Source organism: Erinaceus europaeus, chromosome 6 (assembly GCF_950295315.1).
Source record: "Erinaceus europaeus chromosome 6, mEriEur2.1, whole genome shotgun sequence".
Classification (NCBI taxonomy): Eukaryota; Metazoa; Chordata; class Mammalia; order Eulipotyphla; family Erinaceidae; genus Erinaceus; species Erinaceus europaeus.
The window spans coordinates 14410543-14431706 of record NC_080167.1 but is presented as its reverse complement, the minus strand read 5'-3'; the positions used below and the strand labels follow the sequence as shown (position 1 = coordinate 14431706).

The window sequence follows — 21164 nt, the reverse complement described above, 5'->3', positions numbered from 1 at the left end:
TCTATATATATATATATATATATATATATATATATATATTATTTATTTATTTATTTATTAATGAGAGGGATAGGAGAGAGAGAGAGAGAAAGAACCAGACATCACTCCGGTACATGTGCTGCCGGGGATTGAACTCAGTACCTCATGCTTGAGAGTCCAACACTTTATCCACTGAGCCACTTCCCAGATCACAACCCCCTTCTTTTTTAAAAAAATATTTATTCCCTTTTGTTGTCCTTGTTGTTTTCTTGTAGTTACTGTTGTTACTGATGTCGTCGTTGTTGGATAGGATAGAGAGAAATGGAGAGAGATGGGGAAGACGGGGAGAGAAAGACAGACACCTGCAGACCTGCTTCACTGCCTGTGAAGCGACTCCCCTGCAGGTGGAGAGCCGGGCGCTTGAACTGGGATCCTTAAACCCGTCCTTGTGCTTCGCGTCACGTGCGCTTAACTGCTGCGCTACCACCCGACTCCTAGCGCCCTTCTTAGAACAAAGAGGAAGAAAGTAAGAAACTAGTGGTAATAACTTCCAAACTCAGAAAGTTAAAAAAAAAAGGGGGGGGGTATAGTTCAGTGGTAGAACATTTGACTGCAGAAAGTTAAAAAATATCCAAAAAATAATCCGAGATGGCATGGTCACTGGGAACTAGGGTCTGCGTCCAGTCCCAGCTCCATTTGGAATTGCTTTTGGTCAGAGGTCCAATAGAAGGGGTTAATTAAGGCAGAGCTTCCAGAGCCCCAAGCACAGCAGAGTTAAATGAGCAGGATAGAGGTTGGGCTAAAAGCTAGGCTCACCAAACTGGTAGGAAAAGTTAAGGGGCAATGGAGGATAAAATAGCATGAATCAAAAGAAGGTAGGGCCCTCCTATTGGTAGGCATATAAAAATGGGGCAGCCTCTATGGAAAACAGTAATGAGGTTCCTCAAAAATTAAAAATAGAACTACTGGGGGGTCGGCAGTAGTGCAGCAGGTTAAGTGCACGCAAAGCGCAAGAATCAGCCTAAAGCTCCCCCAGCAACCCACCTGCAGGAGAGTCCCTTCACAGGCGGTGAAGCAGGTCTGCAGGTGTCTTTCTCTCCCCCTTTCTGTCTTCCCCTCCTCTCTCCATTTCTCTCTGTCCTATCCAACAACGACGACATCAATAACAACAACAATAAGACAAGGGCAACAAAAGGGAATAAATAAATATTTTTTTAAAAATAGAACTACTGGTCCAGGAAGTGGTGCAGTGAAAAATAGAACTACTGGATGATCCAGCAATTTCACTTCTGGGTATATCTTCAAAAGATTGAAAATAAGATCTCAAGAGGATATTTGAACACTTATCTTTACTGCGGCACTAGCAGTGACATATCATATGTGTGAGGTCCTAGTGCCATAAAAATAAAAATATGAAGTCTCTATAATGCCAGTAACATTAATAGTTCTGTTTGTTGTTATTAAAGGAAACCAAAGGCTTGTTTTTAGAGGGTTAGAATTCATCATTATCATGTGTATTTTTTTATAATATTTTATTTTATTTATTCCTTTTTGTTGCCCTTGTTTTATTGTTGTAGTTATTATTGTTGTTGTTATTGATGTCCTCATTGTTGGAAAGGACAGAGAGAAATGGAGAGAGGAGGGGAAGACAGAGAGGGGGAGAGAAAGACAGACACCTGCAGGTGGGGAGCCGAGGGCTCGATCCGGGATCCTTACGCTGGTCCTTCTCATGTGTATTTTTATATTATTACCACAGAGATATAGGCCCATGAACAATTTTGCAAAAGGTGATGTTCTGAACACCTGTGATTACACTGAAGAACAGAGCAGGACCCAAGTTCAACTATGCCTAACATCTCCTGTAGGGAAAGTACTCTCAGAGTACTTTTGTACCTTTAGCATGGAGTCAGTGTCTTAAGCACTAATCCTTTTGCTCTCTCTGCCCACCCCATGTTCTTTTTAATTGACATTTAGTTGCCTGCAGTCAGATCTTTTTCAATCCCAGTGCCTATAACCTCAATCTTAAGGGACTAGGAGACCTAGATGGAGCTTTTAGATTTTCACTGGCTTCTCAGGTTACTGCTTCTGGTTACGTGTAAACATCTTGCTTGATTTCCTTTCCTGCATGCAAACTGCTTTAATTAGACCATCACAAAGTTTTTCTCCCATTATTGTTGGAAGGGGAGGTGAGTAATCAAACTCCCAATTTTAAACCAATTTAAGACTTCGGCAAATCAAAGTCAGCATGATGTTTGCTATTGAGGGCACTCTGCAAAGGAAAAGGACTCTCAGTACACATTGTTTTGGGGCTTGTTTGCGTTGCTGTGTAGTTGTAATGGAAAACGAATAAAAATAAAAATCCCAAGCCCATTTTGGCCAGCCTTTGGGAAGTTAATCCCACTGTCCTGGCAGAGTCCCAGATCAGGTCACTCACTGCATTCTGCTGGCGGAAGCCTCTTCAGGCAGTTTTCATTGGATAGAACTTTCCAATTTGCCTGTGTTAATTTCAAGTACAGTAAATTAAGCAACTGTCCCCCACCTTGGAGAGATTGCGGATCAGTAGGGCTCAAACAATCTCCTATAGCACAGGGAGAGTAGAGACCAACTTGGGACAAAATTAACAGGTTCAGGAAGCAGCCATAGAGTTGTCATAATCAAGATGGCTTCATACTGATCCTTCTCCACAGTCAAGTACTCACAGATCCTTAGCATTTTTATTTCAATAAATAAATAAATAAAAATAAAAGGTCCTTCAGGAACCATCTATTTTCTTTCCAGAACTATGCACATGTTCTCTCCATTTGTTTTGTAACAATTTTGTTATGCAAATTAAAAATGCTTTTTTATTTGAAGTTCTTAGAACCGTATCTCCCACACGTTAATGCTTTTGTTGCTTTAATTGTTTTTCAGATTTTTTTTTCATCTAATGTTTGACTCTTTTTCCCATGTAAAAGTGATTGCCTTTCATAGTGGGATAAAAGGACCCAGTCTAATTTTTCTCCTTGCGAGTATTCTATTTCCAACGGTGTTTATTGAGTAGTGACCTCTAACTGTGTAACTTTAGCAAATGACTCAGTCTTATGGAGAGTCATTTTTTAGTATCTGCAAAAATAGGGATGATAAGATATTTGCACTAGGCAGACAGCACAAGCTAGGTACACCGCACCTTCTGCCTAAGGCTCTTGGGTCCTAATTTCAATTGCAATCCCCGCACTACCATACAAACAAAGCTACAGTGGGGCTGGGTGACGGTGCGCCTGGTTGAGTGCACACTTACTCAGTACTGAGGTTTGAGCCCCACACCCCACCTGCAGAGACAACACTTCACGAGTGCTGAAGCAGATCTGCAAATGTCTGTATTTCTTTCTCCCTCTCTTTCTCCTCCTTCTTTCTCAATTTCTCTCTGTCCTATTAAATTTAAAAAATACATATATGTGAAGAGAGAGGTTGTGAGACGTTGTTAGCACATGCATGTCTGGCCAATACTTGTTTTCCCTCTTTGTCACCTTTTTATCCACACCAACCTTTTTTTCCCCACAGCCCTGTATGTATCATTGACATTAAACATATCTGTAATGATCCAAAGGTTGTCTATCTTAGGTTTTAGACTAAGAAGCTCCTAAGTAGATATGACGGGGCGGGCGGGAGGGGGAGAAACACTTTTCTTGCAAGGACCCATCTAAGGACATAAGCACTTTGCTTGCAAATAGCCCTGCTGTTGCTTCCGCTCCTTCTCTTTGGAGAGAGAATCTTCCTACACGTCGTTCTTTCTTCTTTTTTTTATTCACTTTCCTTGTTGTTGCCTTTTTTAAAAATATTGTTGTTGTTGTTATTGATGCCATCATTGTTGGATAGGACAGAGAAATGGAGAGAGGAGGGGAAAACAGAGAGGGGAGAGAAAGAGAGACACCTGCAGACTTACTTCACCGCCTGTGAAGTGACTCCCCTGCAGGTGGGGAACCAGGGGATCGAACTGGGATCTTTGCACTTTGCGCTACGTGCGCTTAACCTGCTGCACTACCGCCCGACTCCCTCTTTTTTTTTTTAAGATTTATTAATTTATTTATGAGAGAGAGAGAGAAGGAGGCAGGGAGGGAGAGAGATGGGGGAGGGAAAGAGGAGGAGGAGGAGGAAGAGAGAACATCACTCTGCAACATTTGATACTAGGGATTGAACTCAGATCTTCTGTTTGAGAGTCTAAACACTACCCACTAAACCACCTCCTGGGACACTTAGAGGCTGTTCTAAGGCCTCAAATGCCACATCAGTTCTTCTGGGGAAATCTGATTTTTAAGAACAAAGCTGTGTGTGTCAATTGCTTAATTTAAGGAGTGGGGGGGCAGGTGGAGGGAGGAGTTGGCATTCCAGGAAGAGGGAGGCCTCTGTTCTTTGATGAGTCATGGAAAAGAAACATCTAATGTTCGCAGACATCTCCATGCAAGTCTCTGCTTTATACTCCACCCATCCTCCATCCATGCAGCTCAGACCTACATAAGAAGATGCAGATGCTATGCTTGAAGGCTAAAGCAGCCTTGAGTTCTACCACCTTTTGAGATGGAAGGCAACTAAGAGGAAAGGCAGTTATCTTGTACCTCTGGACTCTAGCATATGAAGAGCAGGATAGGACCTTATGGTCTCTCCAGCTCCGAATCAGGTTATGATCTAGGAGTTTCGGGAAGGCAGTGAGTGTCAGGCTGTTCCAAGGAGCCTGCCTACATGAGAGCACTTCCAATCATCCCCACCCTTCTAGAAGGGTGGGTAAGCCAGAAAAGCCACCAGGGGAACGAAGGAGCAAGAGGATTACAGAAAAAGAAGGCAAGGGCTAGGGGGTGGGGGAGCTCATGCAACTGAGGCAAGCCAGGAGCTGGCTGAGTGGGCTGGAGATGGACAGGGTGGGGGTGTGCTGGGAGAAGACCATTGCTTCAGCCTCAGCAGACTGCTAGAGCCACCTTGGGCACATGATGTAGCCTCACAGATGGAACAGATCAGGCTTGTCAGACATCCTTCCCTTAGGATACACAGTGTCCCCCTCTCCCAGATCAGGAGAGAATCACAAGGTGACTCGGGAGGACAGCCAACCTTCTGGAATCTTTCTTCAACTATCAGGTAACAACAGTAGGATCACAATGGAAATGGGAGACCTGAACATGGCTCCACCTCTGCCACTTTTTTTTTTCCATTGTGAGACATGGAGGGAGTGAGCTGGTCAACTTAGGAATAGAGATACTATTTAGGCATCTGTCCACTGCATTCACAGTCCTTGGATTTCTGTCTGACAGAAATTCTTCCCGCTCATATTGCTACTGCTCAAGCAATTGCTATTGCTCAAGCAACACCCTGGTGGGGGTGGGGGAATGCCGAGAAACTCGTCATTTAAAATTAAAATCGAATTTAATTGCTGCTCATTTTTTTACCAAACTCAGGAGGCCAAGTCATGCCTGCACTTTAAACATTTCACCATCTAAGCTCCAAGCTCTCTGGGGGGAGGGTGAAGAAGGAGGGCAGTGGAGAACTTTTGAAATCTGTCCACGAAAATCAAAGAACAGACCGACCAGAGGGGAAAAAATAGCTTCTATATTTAAACTACATTATCCCATCAGGGAGCTATGGTTTTGAAAACCATTCCACAGTACTTTGTTTGGCACTACTGCATGGGTCTCTTTACTTTTTTTTTTTTGATTTAGCAATTCTTTCCTACCCACAGGAGTAATTGCAAAGAATATGAAGAGCTTCATTGATCAGTTTGGTTGTTAGGTACTGCTGCATGCACTGGAGACACAGAGTGATTATGAAAAGTCCTCAAAGCAAATAATTATAACTCTTACATTCAGTATCATGCACCTTTTAATACATTCGCTTGATCCATGGTCCCATACAGTTTATCATCTGGTGGAAGAAGACAAAATAAACAAGTGAGTTAATTATTTTATTAAGATGGTAAGTGCTATACACAAGGAGTACTTGTCACATATGTGTTTTGCAGTTCTGTTTCAGCTCTGAATATGCAAACGGGCAGATATTACTCATAACTTATTACTCAGAGGGAAGTGGCCATCCTACCCTATCCCATTGTCACTTTCACATGTGAGTCCATGACCCAGTCAAGCCGAGTTATTGGGTAGACTGCTGGGACTGAGTCTAGATAGACAAGCATCAGTTCTCCAGTTGAAAGCTATGGTTGCCTAAGAAAAGACCGTAGATAGGGAAGAATGCCAAGTCCTAAACCCCAGGACACTCCACATTTCAAGCTGAGCAGAAGGTGAGAGGCGTATGAAAAGAAGGCTGAAAAGGATCAGCCAGAGAAGTAGGAGGAAAAACCCGAGTCGCTGTACTATAGCTGAGTGACAAAGTGCTGTGTGGGACACAGAAGGAGCAACTCTGGGCGTAGTAAGGATGGCCGTGGTGAAGAAGGCTATTGTCAGGGAAACCTTCTGGGAAGGGTTGGGTTTGAGCCTTGAAAGGCAGATCCAAGCAGAAGGAATCACATAAACAAAGATGCAGAGTGTTGGTAATCAGGTCATTGTGGCAGGGCAGTGGGCTGGAGAGGGGTTTGTCATGGACATATGCACAGGAGAAACCTAGGGAATTCCCAAACCAGGTGTCCATTCAGTCTTGTGTGCCAGTTATAAGCCCTCCAGGTATTGGTACATATTCAAAATTGAAACCTATTGCTCTAGAGAAGTAATTCTTACTCCTCTTCAGTGGAGAGGTGGTGGAAATTGGCAGTGAAGATGGTGCGTTGCTTGTCTGCTACCACCTGGAGGAAGCCCACAGGAGAGTGAACGGCAAAGGGAAGCAGCGGGGCCCAGGTGTGCAGAGACCCTCCGTGACTTTAAGCACCTGGACCAAACTGTTCTGAATATGTAATCATGTAGTTTTCTCCCAAAAAGTCTTTTTTACTCAGCATAAACTAAGTTGGTTTTTGACACTTAGCCCTTAAGAGAATACTTATTTTTATTAATAAGTGGGGGAGACAAATTCTGGGAAAGACATTCTATTAAGTTTGGCAAGCTCTCAGATATTAAAGTTATAGGTTGTGGGCACGTAGAAAAAAATAGGAAAGGGGTAAGTGGTGGCACACCCAACTGAGCACACACATATCAGTGCACAAGGACCTGGGTTTAAGCCCCTGGTCCCCATATGCAGAGTGGAAGACTCACAATCAGTGAAGCAGTGTTACAGCTCTCTATCTATCTAGCTTCCCCTTCCCTCTCAATTTCTGCTTCTATTCAAAATAAATAAATATTAAAAAAAGAAAAGAAAATTGGGCAGGGGTAGATAGCATAATGGCTATGCAAAGAGACTCATTCCCGAGGCTCCAAAGTCCCAAGTTCAATCCCCTGCACCACCATAAGCCAGAGCTGAGCAGTGCTCTGGGGGGAAAGAAAAGAAAAGAAAAGAAAGAAAAAGGAAAGAAAAGAAAAGGGATCATGGGGGTCGGGCGGTGGCGCAGTGGGTTAAGCGCAGGTGGCGCAAAGCACAAGGACCAGCATAAGGATCCCGGTTCGAGCCCCCGGCTCCCCACCTGCAGGGGAGTCGCTTCACAGGCGATGGAGCAGGTCTGCAGGTGTCTGTCTTTCTCTCCCCCACTCTGTCTTCCCCTCCTCTCTCCATTTCTCTCTGTCCTATCCAACAACGAATAGCGTCAACAAGGGCAATAATAATAACTACAACGAGGCTACAACAACAAGGGCAACAAAGGGGGGGAAAATGGCCTCCAGGTGCGGTGGATTCGTGGTGCAGGCACCGAGCCCAGCAATAACCCTGGAGGGGAAAAAAAAAAAAAAAAGAAACGGGATCATTAGGCATTGGCATGTGGGCTCATACAGGTCATAGCAAATGGAAAACATTTTGTGAAAAGATTACTAGGCTGTTGTAGACAATGTACATTCGTTAAAGTTCACTCATTACATTCTTATGGACAAATAGGGAAATATGGGCTACCTACCAGTGTAGTGGACTGATACCTCATAATTACATTTTTTAGTTCAATTTACATGACAAGCAATATAAATCCTACGCATGCAGCTCTGCCCACTCTACTCCACTCAACAGTTGCTTCAGAGTTGGCAGGAGAAGCAGGAGGTGACCATGTGGCTAAGGAGGACAGCCTTGGCTCCCACCTGCCCCTCTGCACAAACACGTTAGAGGCTCACAGCTAACTCAAAGAGGCATATTCATGTTTTTATATAATATCCGTAAGTCAAATAGACTACATCAGGCTTCTTTTTTCTCCCAACTTGAGCCATCACTAGGTGTTAGTACCTACACAACAAACCCACTGCTCCTGGCGGCCTTTCCCCCCTTCTTTATTTTATTTTATATTTATTTATTTATAATTGGATAGAGACAGAGAGAAATTGAGAGGAGAGGAATAGATAGGGAGAGAGACAGAGAGACACCTGCAGCCCTGCTTCACCACTCATGGAGCTTTCCCCCCTGCAGGTGGGGACCAGAGACTTGAACCCAGGTCCTTGCACACTGTAGTGTGTACACTCAACCAGGTGTGCCACTGCCTGGTCCCTTTTCTTTTTATTTGGTAAGACAGAGAAATTGAGAGAGGAGGAGATGGGGAGAAAGAGAAACACCTGCAGCATTACTTTACCACTTGTGGAGCTTCCCCCCGCAGGTGGGGGTTGGGGGTTTGAACCTGGGTCCTTACACGTGGCAATATGTGCACTTAACTTGGTATGTCACCACCAGGCCCTGACTACATCAGGTTCTAAACCAAAGAATGCTGTATAGCAAAATATTGTGGACGATAAGGGGGAGCACATTATACTTCCTCTACTGACTATAGAAGCTGTAGTCCAGCTGACTCATGGCAGCTGAGTAATTAAATCCAGTTAACTATTTTCAAATCTTGAATACAAGTCTAGAAGTTCTACTGGATAAAGACATAGAAACATATTCATGCTTATCAAATTTGTGTGTGATCTAAGCTAGGACATATAGCTAAAATGCTGCTTGAAGATGAAGACTCAGAAAGACCACAGCAGACTGCAAAGATGGGCCAAAATGAACACGAGAACATTCCATTATAGTCAGAGTTCAGTGCCTGGGTTAAAAAAAGAATCAGCGTTGAAAGTACATGATGGGAAGATTTAACATGCCTGCAGTTTATATATACAGGATTCAGGCTGGAGTTGATTGTTAACACAGGCCAACAATGTGCAGGGAAAAGCATCAGAACAAAGGTGGCCAGTTAGCACTCCTCTACAACCAAGCCTAGATTTTGTGCTTAATATTGAGTGTCTCTAACACTGGACAAAAGTATGCTGAGAGGCTGTGGACTCAGACTGTAAGAGAACACCTCAGGGACAGTGCTGTCCTTTTCAGACAAAGAGAGAAGTTTTATAAAGTACAGAAATATCTTGAAATACTAAAAGGGACCTCAAAGAAAGGATTAAACCTATTCAGAATTGCTCCAGAGGGCTAAACATGAACCAAGACTTGGGAGAAGTCAGTTGGTGGGAGGTGGATTCAGCCCAGAATGAAACTGCTTTTGTGATGAGAACCATCCAAATAAGGAACAGTCTGCCTTTTGCAATCCCCAGTGCTTTATAGGAGAGAGTAGAGGGTTGGGAAGTTGACTGGGGCCTATTTTGTAAGCTATCATTTTCTGATTCTTTTCTTTTTTTTTAAACTAGCTTACTTATTACTAGTTAATAGCCTCCTTTGATAATTTCTTTGGTCAAACCAGGTGTCTTTCTGAGTCAGTTTCTCTTATTTTCCTCTCCCTGGCCTCAACTGATCAAATATAGCTGCAGTCCTTGGTGAAAATTAGAGTATTTGAAAGCCCATTCTCACTTAAAATTTTTTAAAATCATTTATTTCTTATTTCCAACACTGGGACTTGATGGTTGTATGACAAATCCACCACTCCTGACAGCAGTTTTTCTCCCTTTTTATCTTTTTCCTCCTTTTCATCTTTCCTTCCTTCCTTCCTCCTTTCCTTCCTTCCTTTCTTATTTCTTTCATAGAGACAGAAATTGAGAAGGAAAGGGAGATTGAGAGGGAGAAAGACAGACACCTGCAACACTGCTTTGCTGTTTGTGAAATATCCCCCTGGTGGTCCAGGAGGTGGTACATGCAGTACATAAAAGCATGAGACTCTCAAGCGTGAGGTCCTGAGTTCATTCCCCGGAGGCACATGTACCACAGTGATGGCTGGTTCTTTTTCTCTCCCTATCTTTCTCATAAATAAATAAATAAATAAATAAATAAATAAATACTTTGAGGAAAAAAATATAGCCCCCTGCAGGTGGGGACCAGGGGTTTGAACCCAGGCCTTTGCTCATAGTAACGTGTGTGCTCTGCTGCGTGTCCCATTGTTGAACCCAGGCCTTTGCTCATAGTAACGTGTGTGCTCTGCTGCGTGTCCCATTGTTGAACCCCTTCATTCTTAATTTTTAGGCTTTGTTAACAAGAAGTTCATGTAGCTCAATGCAGAAAATAAACAGGATGTTTACTTCTATGTAAGAGAAACTATGTCTTTCTGGCTTTGGAAGGCTGGTTTATGATAGACTTTCGTAACATAAACTGTAGGCTTCAAAGACACCAAAGCGTAAAGGAATCGAAGTCATAGTTGTTATGTGACATAGAAGGAGTCATCCCTGAGGGCTAAAAACTCAAAATATTTCATTTTATTATCTTTATTTATTGGGTAGAGGCAGTCAGAAATCAAGAGGGGAGGGGTAGATAGAGAAGGAGAGAGAAAGACACCTGCAGCACTACTTCACCACTTGCAAAGCTTTCCCCCTGCAGGTGAGGACGGGGGCTCAAACCTGGGTCCTTGAGCATTGTAACATTTGCACCTAGCCAGGTGTGCTATTACCTCGCCCTAAAAAATTTCATTTTAAAGAAGAATTCTGCCTCCAATAAACAGAAGACTTGCAGAGTTTAGGTAGGTGGTAACAATATGGTAACAGCAGAGTGAACTCATACATTGCTTAGACCTGAGAAGCCTATAATGCTGTCTCACATTGCATTTGTTTTATTTTTTATTTTTATTTTTAAAAATATTTATTCCCTTTTGTTTCCCTTGTTGTTTTATTCTTGTGGTTATTATTTTTGTTATTATTGATATTATTGTTGTTGGATAGGACAGAGAGAAATGGAGAGAGGAGGGGAAGACAGAGAGGGGGAGAGAAAGATAGACACCTGCAGATCTGCTTCACCACCTGTGAAGTGACTCCCCTGCAGGTGGGGTTTGCATTTGTTTTAAAACCTAAATAACCTTTACAGCCATTCCTATGAGGTAAGTAGTTCAGAGGCCTTTCTGTTAACTTCACAAATTAGAAATCAATGAACTTGAGTTCAGTCTTTTTTTTTTTCCTGAGGTCTTAACATGGCGAGTCACTTTGCAAGACAGTGATAAATCCAATATGTTGGGACTGGTTCATTCAACAGTGAATAAGTGAGTGAATGAATAAATGATGAGTGTTGGAGTGCCAAGGATACACACCTATATGGATCTATATATGATGAGTATATGACAGTTATCATTTTGCATCCTGAGGATGGACAGGCTAGGTAGTCCATATTCTCCTAGAGCCTGTTTCTTCATCAGAGGTGACAGAGCCAACGGGTCTCAAAGGCACTGGGCTGTACGATATGGCCCCCAGCCTCTGGGGGAACAGCAACCTGAACTTAATAAATCTGGTTAAACTTAACTATTTGTACTTTGCCAATGGTTAGGATGGTAAAGCTAAATCTAGAAAATAAACAGCCACAGGGACTCCAATTCCTACTGTTTGTGCAGATCCTGTTGAAATACTAAAAAAGAGTAAAAACTGATTATAGGCTGAGTGCTTGGAGGAAGTTCCAGGAGTGTGGGAAAGTCTGAAGGCCCCTCCCTATTGTATCGCCATCCCAGCTCCTGGTCCACTTCTCCTCTACTTCTTTTTGTAGAAATGCTTCCCTAAGGGAGTCGGGCTGTAGCACAGTGGGTTAAGCGCAGGTGGCGCAAAGCACAAAGACCGGCATAAGGATCCCGGTTCGAACCCTGGCTCCCCACCTGCAGAGGAGTCGCTTCACAGGCGGTGAAGCAGGTCTGCAGGTGTCGATCTTTCTCTCCTCCTCTGTCTTCCCCTCCTCTCTCCATTTCTCTCTGTCCTATCCAACAATGACAACAACAATAATAACTACAACAATAAAACAATAGGGGCAACAAAAGAGAATAAATAAAATAAATATTAAAATAAAAAAAAAAGAAATTAAAAAAAAGAAATGCTTCCCTAAGAGGGCAGGCATGTTGATTACATATCGCCTTCCCCAATTGAGGGTCCAAACCACTATAAAACTTTTTTTTTTGTCTTTCAAAAGTTGGTATAACAAGAGTTTGACTTTGTGTGTAAAAAAAAAAAAAAGAAAGAAAAAGAAAAGGGAGTTGGGCAGTAGCACAGCGGGTTAAGTGTGCGTGGTGCAAAGTGCAAGGATCAGTGTAAGCATCCCAGTTCGAGCCCCCGGACCCCCACCAGCAGGGAAGTCACTTCACAGGCGGTGAAGCAGGTCTGCAGGTGTCTATCTTTCTCTCCCCCTCTGTCTTCCCCTCCTCTCTCCATTTCTCTCTGTCCTATCCAACAACGATGACATCAATAACAACAATAACTACAACAACAATAAAAAACAAGGGCAGCAAAAAGGAAAACAAATAAATATATAAAAAGACACCCCACAGGCAGTGGGTCCAGATGTGACCTCACAAGCAGTAAACAGCTATACAAAAGTGCAGTATCAGAAATTAGTATTGTGAAAAAACAAAGTGGTAATGATGGTGAGAGGATGACTGTCACTTTATATGGTCATCAGGACAACTCTGAGGAGGTGATATATACGATCTTAATGATAAAATGAAGAAAAGCTTGGGTACAAAAGCTGTGGTCAGGAACCTCTCAAGCTCGTAACAGGCTCATCCATGCTGACAATTCCATGCATGGACCCAGCCATAGAACAGAAATTTAAAATAAAATACTCCAGGTAATTTACTGGCTGACAAAAACAGCAATGCTCTTGCCTGCCTGTTTTGTCTTTGCAAAGTTAGAAAAGCTGCAAAGTTGGGCAGACCTGGTCTGAGGAAACACACACACCAGCTCTCCATTACCACACCCCCACCAAGCAGTCACATGTCCCTCTTGGAAGAAGACAATCCTGTGACCTAACCAGTTTCCACCTCCTTTCTCTTAGTGCATTGCCATAGAGTAGAATTTTTTGTTTGTTTATTTCATGTTGGGTTTTGTTGGTCCTTTTCCAAGTATCAATCAAAACTGCATGCCACCCTCCACTCCTTGGAAATAATTAAATTTCGTGCCTGATTTTTTCAGCTGGATAATGCATTGTGACTTGCACTTGCTGGAGGAGTTTAATCTTAAATTCCTAGGCTGACCCATTTAGGATAACTGGAATAATTTTTGCTCTGCTTTTGCTCAAGTGGATAGTACACTATTGCCAAACACAAATGGATTTTAAAAAGTGCTTCATTCTGAGATGTATTCTTTTTTTTTTTTTTTTTTGCTTCCAGTCACTGGGGCTCAGTGCCAGTACTACGAATCCATTGCTCCTGGTGACCATTTTTTCCTTTTATTAGGAAAGAGAAATTGAGAGAGGATTGCTAGATAAAGAGAGGGGGAGTGGGGAGTCAGGGGCTCGAACTGAGAGGCCCCCTCCTAGGACCTATTCCATTAAGAAAATTACCTCTTATATGTTCATTTATCCTTGTTCACAAATTCAAGGTAAAGGTCCCTTTCCTTATCAGTGTTATCAGTGTTTTTTTGTTTTTGTTTGTTTTTTCCTCCAGGGTTATCGCTGGGGCTTGGTCCAGGCACTGCAAGAATCCACAGCTCCTTGTGGCCATTTTTTTCCCCTTTTATTGGACAAGACAAAGAGAAACTGAGAGGGGAGGGGGAGATAGAGAGGGAGAGGGGAAGACACCTGCAGATCTGCTTCAACGCTAATGGGGAACGGGGCTCCAGCCCGCATCCTTGCGCTTTGCTTCCTACTACATGCCCTTAACCGAGTGCGCCACCGCCTAGCTTCCTAGTCTAATATCTAACTTATATATATATATATATATATTCCCTTTTGTTGCCCTTGTTGTTTTATTGTTGTAGTTATTATTGTTGTCGTCGTTGTTGGATAGGACAGAGAGAAATGGAGAGAGATGGGGAAGATAGAGAGGGGGAGAGATAGACACTTGCAGGCCTGCTTCACCACTTGTGAAGCGACTCCCCTGCAGGTGGGGAGCCCGGGCTTGAACCGGGATCCTTGAGCTGGTCCTTGCGTTTTGCGCCACGTGCGCTTAACCTGCTGCGCTACAGCCCGACTCCCTAATATCTAATTTTTAACAAACTACTCTTTACCTTCCTGTTATCTAGTTTTTGTTTGCTTGTTTGTTTTTACCAGAGTACTGCTCAGCTCTGGCTGGGATTGATCCTGGGACTCTGAAACCTCAGGAATGAGTCTCTCTCAGCATAACCATTATTATGCTAGCTCCCACCCCCACCCCCGCCCGTTATCTACATTTTTGTATAAACATCAAGTCCAAACTGAGATTAAGGATAGCTTTTGAATGAAAGATTCTTTTTCTCTTTTGGGGAAAGCGAGAAGCTAGAAAACAGATCCGTTCTTAATGACCCGGCAAAGCACGTTCTGAGACAATCCTCATTGCTATTCTGCAGTTACAGTAGCACAACCTGCGACTTCTTACACGCAGCTCTGTATCGCGGCTTACTGAGGCTATTAAAAAGAACGAGGTGGCACAGTGGATAAAGCAGCGGACTCTCAAGCATGAGATCCTGAGTTCAATCCCTGGTAGCACATGTACCAGATTGATGTCTCCCTCTTTCTCTCTCTTCCTGTTTCTCATTAATCTTTTTTTTTTTTTTTTTAAGTAAATGAAACCTCCTTCCTCCTTGCAGAATAGGATTCCCACAGGCAGGGCACAGAACCTGCGGCGGGAGGGCAGGTGTTTGCATGCAATGGAGTTCTTGGCTGCGGGTGTGGGACGCGGCGAGGCGACAGATGAGCGATCGGGAAGCGGACTGCGGAATTCCTCCCCTCGGTTCCCCAGGGGGGCTCAGAGGGAGCCGCTGAGGATGCAGAGTGCGGCCCAGAAGGAGGAGCTGGAGAGCGAGGGGTCGAGCCAAGGACACCAACCCGAGCGCGCTTTCGGGCAGCCCAGCCAGGCCTCTACGCCCGCGCAACCACCCGCCCCGCCCCAGGCCGATCCAAAGGGAGGCTGTTCCCTCGCCGTATGGAGTGCACGGTGCAGCCGAGGGCCCTCCATGCCCAGCGTCTGCGGGTGGCTGGGAGGGCACGGAAGGCCATACGGGAAAGACCCGGACCTCGCAGCTCGCGCGTCCACGGACTTTAGCGAGCACTGCGCCGGCGCGCACCGACCTCGATCCGGGTTCCTGGAGGCGGCGCGCGAGAAGAGGTGGGGCCTGCGCAGCGGCGTGGGCGCGAGTCGCGCGGGAGGGAGGGGGGCCCGGAGGGGGGGCGGGGCCGCGCCTCCCGCGCCGCGCTGGGCCCTCTCGGCCAATGAGCGGCGTCCACATGCCGCGGCGGCGGCGAGAGGGGAGGCAGCGGGTGATAAATGCTATTAGAGCAGCCGCGGCGGAGCCGTCCCCGACGCCACCTCCTTCGCCGCCGCCACCGCAGTTTCCTACGCCGCTGTCGGGCGTGTGGAGCTGAGGCTACCGGGCGAGCGCCCTGCGCTTAGAGCCGCGCACCCGCCCGCCTGTTCGGCCGCTTCGCTCCGCTCGGTCCTCGGGTCCGCCGGGCGCCTTTGCCTCCGGCCCGGGCGGAGCCGCGAATCAACTGAGGACAGCGGGGAGGGGGGTCGGGGCTGCGGCCTGCGCGCCGGGCGGGCGCTGGGAGCCGGAGGAGGCCCTCCCTCTGACGGGCGGAGGCCGGCTTGGGAGCCTCCCGCCGCCGCGCCGATCAGGGCCGCGCCGCGAGAGGGGCGGTTGTCTGGGGGAGGGGGCGCGGGGTGATTCAGCGCCCGGCGCGGCGGAAGCAGCTGAAAAAAAGGTCCGTCGGCGCCTGGACGCCCGGGGTGGCACGAGCCCGCGGCCCGAGTGCGAGGCGGCGGCGGCGGCGGCGAGGAGGCCGCGGGGACAAGCAGGCGAAGCCGGCCGGGCCCCCGCAGCCATGGAGAACGCGCACACAAAGACGGTGGAGGAGGTGCTGGGCCACTTCGGCGTCAACGAGAGCACCGGGCTGAGCCTGGAGCAGGTCAAGAAGCTCAAGGAGAGATGGGGCTCCAACGGTAGGTGCCCGGCGCCGCGGCCGCAGCGCGGGCCCGAGAGCAGGGAAGATGGCTGACCGGGCTCCACCTCGTGGGGCTCGGCGCGGTCTGCGGACGGCGGGGCGAGCGCGCGCCGGCCCGGGGGAGCGGGGCTGCGCCTCCCGGACTCTGCTCGTGTCCCGAGCCCGTGACCTTCGGGAACCGCGCGCAGCCTGCCCGGTGCGGGGAGGGAGGGAGGGACGGACAGATGGATGGACGGACGGACGGACGGACGGGTCTTTGCCCTGCGAGACATTTTCTCGCCCCCGACCGCCCCGGCGCTCCCCGAAGTCGCACATCTGGCAGGGGCCATGACAAAGCCGCAGGGAGCCCCGGGTTTTGAGGGCAGCGAGGCCTGACGCTGCTGTGGAGACTGAACGTGAGGTCCACGGGTGTCTGTTTTCTCCGGATACCCTTCTTGTGTGGTTTCCCGGAAGAAAGAAAAAGTCGCATGTTCATATATCTGGATATATCTGGGCATGGCTTTTGTCCCAAAGACAAGTGATAATTTTAGCAGTTCGCTTTGTTAGAAAGAATGTGCTAAAATCTTTTTTTTTTTTTTTTTTATTCTCCCCACCCTCTTCCCTTCTCTGTTGACACATGGCCTGGCGAATCTTGGCATTCTGCAGAGTTACCTGCTGAAGAAGGTAGGTGATTTCAACAGATTCGTTTCCCTTTTTGTGTAGATGTGAAGGTGACGTTTACCACACATGTGCTTATTTCTAACAGGAAAAACCTTGCTGGAACTTGTGATTGAGCAGTTTGAAGACTTACTTGTTAGAATTTTGCTACTGGCAGCATGTATATCTTTTGTAAGTATAAAAAAAATTTTTTTCTCTTCAAAAAGTTGAAAATTTTATATAAATGAAAAACCAGAAAATGAAAGTTGTGTGAAGATATAAGCTGTGTCTTGATGTTTTAGCCTAGATATTTGGAGAAAATCATAAATAAAACACTTAAAATTATTCATTTACAGGAAATGCCTTTTAGGTGCAGTTAAGAGCCTCTCCCCAATGTAGTAGGGTCTTATATTTTATAAATCCTTCCGACTTTTATCATCTTGTGTCAAGAAATTCTTCATTGGAATGCCTTTTTCTGTTTTGAGTTCTGTTGTGTAAGATCACACTTAGAAGATCTTGGACTCTGTAGTCTGTAAATAGAACTAACAAAAGGAATATTCCAGTTGCTCTCCCTTCCTGGTAATGGCAAGGTGACAGTTGTTTCTGACTGACAAAAATGATGACAGAAGTGATGGCACCACTGTTGACCAAATTTGGTCACTGACCTTTAGGGTGGTGTATTTATCTAAATTGGACCCCTGACTTGAGTGACTCCTAGGTTGAGAGAAGGGGCATGGGGGCGGGGCAGGCGGTGGCACACCTGATTAAGTGCGCAGGACCGGGGTTCAACCCCCTGATCTCCACCTGCAGGGTGAAGCAGGGCTTCTCGCGGCCCTGCTTCACTCTGTCTCTCTCTACCCCCCACCCCCTCTCAATTTCTCTTGTCTCTATCCCCCCCCCAAAAAAAGTTGTCTCTAGATATTTTAAAAAAGCACATGTGCTTGCCTGCTTGAGTCCTGTGTGGTTGCTAAGAAACTGCTAAAATGCAAAGAACTGTAGAAGAAAGATTAACAATTTTTGTTCAGCATTAATTTCCATTGTATTCTTTCTTTTTTTTTTTTAAGATTTTTATTTATTAATGAGAAAGTAGGAGGAGAGAGAGAAATAACCAGACATCACTCTGGTACATGTGCTGCTGGGGATTGAACTCAGGACCTCATGCTTCTCAGTCCAATGCTTTATCCACTGCACCTCCCTTGTATTTTTTCTTGGGCAGTACACTTCTTGGTAGTTTTCCTCAAAATGGTTATGAATAAGACACAGATGTTCCTAATATTAACAGCACGAGATGCCTTTTGTTGTTAAGTTACAGTATTTTGATTCTTACCGTGATGGGAAATGAAACTCGCCCATTGTACTTTTTTTTAATTAATTATTTGTTTTTGGATAGAGACAGAGAGAAATTGAGAGAGAAGGGGGATATAGGAAGAGAGATGCCTGCAGACCTGCTTCACCGCCTGCGAAGCAACTCCCCTGCAGGTGGGGAGCCGGGGGCTCGAACAGGATCCTAACCAGTCCTTGCGTTTTGCGCCACATGCACTTAACCTGCATTGCTACCGCCCGACTCCACCATTGTACTTTTTTAGGCTTTGTTAAATTGACTTAAGTTTTTCAAGTTTTGTTCTTGTGTTTTTATGTTCATACGCCCCTCAGTCTTTATGTGGACATGCAAACCACAGAAGACTATTTTGAGAACCAAGTAAATGAAACAGTAGACATCTTAGTTTAGGTGAGGGTCTCTCCCAAGACTTAATGCCTCCTATGTTAGTTAGCCAAGTGATTTGCAGCCAATTATAATTTAGTTCTTCAGGAGATTTCTGTGGTTCTCCATCACTCCATATCATTACTGGTATTTTAGTTTTTTAAAGCCACCCCTCCCCCACTTTATTAAAGGTGTAGAGATAGTAAAGCTGTTTGAGATTTCAGTACAGTGTCATGGGAAAAAAACGTTTGGTTTAGTGTGTTTATTATTATTTCTACCAGAACACCGCTCAGTTCTGGCATATGTTGGTGTTGGGGATAGAACCTTGGATCTGGGGAGCCTGGGCCAGTATACTTTTAAGTTGGTCACATAATTCTGAAATGGCCTTGGCTTTTGACACTTACCCTGGTGTCCCGTAAGATTAGCCAGAGTCAGCTGATACTACTGGTTATTAAGATTCCTTTAACAAATAAACCAGAGCAGTGCTCAACTCTGGTTTATAAAATCTTTTAGAACCATCATGTTGTCCCCATGCCCTTAACTTGAGATTTCTGGAAATTGAGTTCTGTGCATGTAATTTTTTTTAATGTTTTATTTATTTATCAATGAGAGGGATAGAAAGAGACAGAAAGAACCAGACATCACTCTGGTACATGTATGTGCTGCCAGGGATCGAACTCAGAACCTCATGCTTGAGAGTCCAATGCTTTATCCACTGCGCCACCTCCTGGACCACCTGTGTGTGTAATTTAAGGTAGTACTGTAGTCAGTGGCATTATTTCCAGTAAATAAGCTATTATTAACATTGGGCTGTGTAGGATCTCTTGGGTGGCCAGTTCTGAGCAATTATATTAGCATTTATAATTAAAGATAAGATGGGCTTTTTTTTTTTTTTTTTACTTTGAAGCAAGTTTAGTTTCTAAGACTGAGCTGTTTGATTTTTATTTTGTAACTTACTAAATAGAAAAGTACAGTTAGACTAGAAATCGCTTAATTTGTTTGATCAAGACATCTCGGCTATAGAACCTGTTCTGTTGATATTCTTAAAGAAGGGTTGGCAATACTACATTGTAGTTGAGCTTTTCAGTGCTTCATTTTTCAAAAGAGCATCAGGTCTGTCTTGCTCAGTGCTCCTCAGGCCTAGCTCTGTCAGTTCTTGTAAAATATGTGCATAATTCTTCATCAGGTTCTGCTCAAGTTAAAGAAAGACTAGACTTCAATGATTTATTTAAAACTGTGAAAGTAGTAAACCGTTAACCACAGTTAATATTTTGCTGTGGCAGAAAGTAGGGAACTGTGTTAATATTTTATACTTGTGACCTGTAGGGATAAAGTTTAACTTGTAATATTTATCAAAATAGTTCTTTTTGTTTGTTCTTGACTTTTAAAGGTCACTTGATTTGGAGAAGCGAGCTCCCTATCTTCTTCCATTAAATATAAAGTAATGGAAGTTCCTGACCTTGACAATCAGGGTCTTTTGTCTATTTTATCCTTTCATCTCCTTGGTCACCAGCACATCCACCTCACAGATAACTAAAAAATACTTTAAGCAGTTTGCACTCAAGCAGTAATTAACAAGTGTTTGCTTTGACTAAGATTGGCAAGTTTGAAACTTTGAACTTTCTAGATAATGTAAGGTACAGAAGACAGGTACTATTAATGTCGTTGGAGTCAATTACTTTTTTGCATTCATCCTCCCACATCCTCCCATTTCAGTAGAGATTGCATGTGATGTTGCCTGTTACTTAATAAAAAGTAAGCATCAGACTCTCCTAGATCCATGAGGGTGCAGTGGTGAACAGTAACAATGCACATCGATGAGCCTGTATATCTAGTTTTTCTTGTTTTTTTTTTTAGAAATCTTTCCCTCCTCCTATAGAAATATACTTTGTGACTTTTTGCAAACTATATTAATGTGGTATAATGCTAGTAAAGAATCTTGGAGGGCAGGAATAGGTAGCATTATGGTTATGCAGAGATTCATGCCTGAGGTTCCAGTGTCCCAGGTTCAGTCCCCTGAACCACCACAAGCTAGAGCTGAGCAGTGCTCTGGTTAAAGAAACAATATCAATAAATGAATAAGAACTTTAAAAAAGAGAATCTTGAAATTTGATGATAATGTGTTAACCAATTAGTTTTTCTCTTTATCCCTTTCCCCATCTCATGGAATCTGGTTTTTCAGCATCAACAGCCTACATAAAAAAGAGAGACTTTCTTATTTTGAATTTTAATTTAAAATTTTGTTTATTACACCAGAAGATTTTCACTTGTAACAGAGATAAGCCAGTACCCCACTCTAGTGCATGCGGTACCAGGGATGGACCTTGGAACCTCGGTGTGCAAGCTCAGTGCTCTGTCAGTTGAGCTATTTCCCCCAGCCTCTAGATTTTTTTCCCTTTATTTCTTTATTTTTTTGATATGATAGAGGAATTGAGAGGGAGGGGGGAGACAGAAGGAGAGACATCTGTAGCCCTGCTCCACTGCTTATGAAGCTTCCCCCCTGCAGGTGGGGACTAGGGGCTTGAACCCAGGTAACTTATGCACTCAACCAGGTGCTCTACTGCCTGGTCCTCAG

The 21164-nt window shown here is 44.7% G+C and overlaps 1 protein-coding gene across 2 annotated transcripts in view; it reads left to right on the top strand.

The window, feature by feature from the left end:
• The first annotated feature begins 15578 nt into the window (after positions 1–15578).
• ATP2A2 (ATPase sarcoplasmic/endoplasmic reticulum Ca2+ transporting 2) overlaps positions 15579–21164 on the top strand; it is a 52019-nt gene continuing 46433 nt past the window's right edge. For both annotated transcript variants that reach the window (XR_009550396.1, XM_007529138.3), the window contains exons 1-3: positions 15579–16249; positions 16897–16914; positions 16997–17079. Coding sequence is in view for 1 of the 2 variants with exons in the window: in XM_007529138.3 (XP_007529200.1) it covers positions 16132–16249; positions 16897–16914; positions 16997–17079 (219 nt within the window). In the remaining variant the exon portion in view is untranslated. The remainder of the gene's footprint in view (positions 16250–16896; positions 16915–16996; positions 17080–21164) is intronic.